This window comes from Saprolegnia diclina, assembly GCF_000281045.1.
Source record: "Saprolegnia diclina VS20 unplaced genomic scaffold supercont1.59, whole genome shotgun sequence".
NCBI classification, from domain to species: domain Eukaryota; phylum Oomycota; class Saprolegniomycetes; order Saprolegniales; family Saprolegniaceae; genus Saprolegnia; species Saprolegnia diclina.
The window spans coordinates 332,318-332,878 of NW_008246126.1; the positions used below are offsets into that span (position 1 = coordinate 332,318).

The window sequence follows — 561 nt, forward strand, 5'->3', positions numbered from 1 at the left end:
GCTGCGCCAGGACATTGAGGCCCTTATCTTGGACAGTCGCACGCGACATGCCTAGCAAACCTAATGAAACCCGTGCAAACTAAAACATTTATTGGGTGATTCGAATGGTTTTGCCTCCTATACATTCAGATTCTCCTACACACTTTTCTGACCGGGACTCGGCTCAGCGTGGCTCAGCCTTCTAACTCTTGGTTCTGGAGGGCGTAGCGCAGCTTTTGGACTTCGGCGATAACCGAGCACGTCTCGACGGGCAAAGCCGCAATGCACAGCAAGGCGAGGTCCAGGATGTGACTCGGGTGCGCGGCCACGGCCGACTTTGTCAAAAGCAGCTGCAAACGCTGGTTCACCGCCATCAACGTCTCTTTCGAGGCCATGGGCGCCCTATCTCTGGATCTTGGATATATCCAAGTAGACAGAGACGAAATGCGTACACGCGCCGGGGGCCTCTCTTGGGCGCGAGGTGGTGCTTGTACCGGTACTCGCACTGCTTGGCACTAGAAGGAACCATCAAGTACATCGTAACAATCAAATGCAATGACGTACGTTCGGCTGGGAATCGTC

At 54.4% G+C, this 561-nt stretch overlaps 1 protein-coding gene across 2 annotated transcripts; it reads right to left on the reverse strand.

Moving 5' to 3' along the window:
- Positions 1 to 73: 73 nt before the first annotated feature.
- SDRG_13420 lies at positions 74 to 517 on the reverse strand (the record flags this gene model as incomplete). Of its 2 annotated transcripts, none has more annotated exons than XM_008619509.1 (2): positions 74 to 381; positions 432 to 517. In XM_008619509.1, 2 exons carry the CDS (start codon positions 515 to 517, stop codon positions 174 to 176), a joined length of 294 nt encoding a protein of 97 aa, XP_008617731.1. In that variant the 3' UTR covers positions 74 to 173. The 2 variants fall into 2 exon arrangements, with proteins under 2 accessions (XP_008617731.1, XP_008617730.1); XM_008619508.1 differs by having other exon boundaries at positions 74 to 387.
- Between the last annotated feature and the right edge of the window lie 44 nt (positions 518 to 561).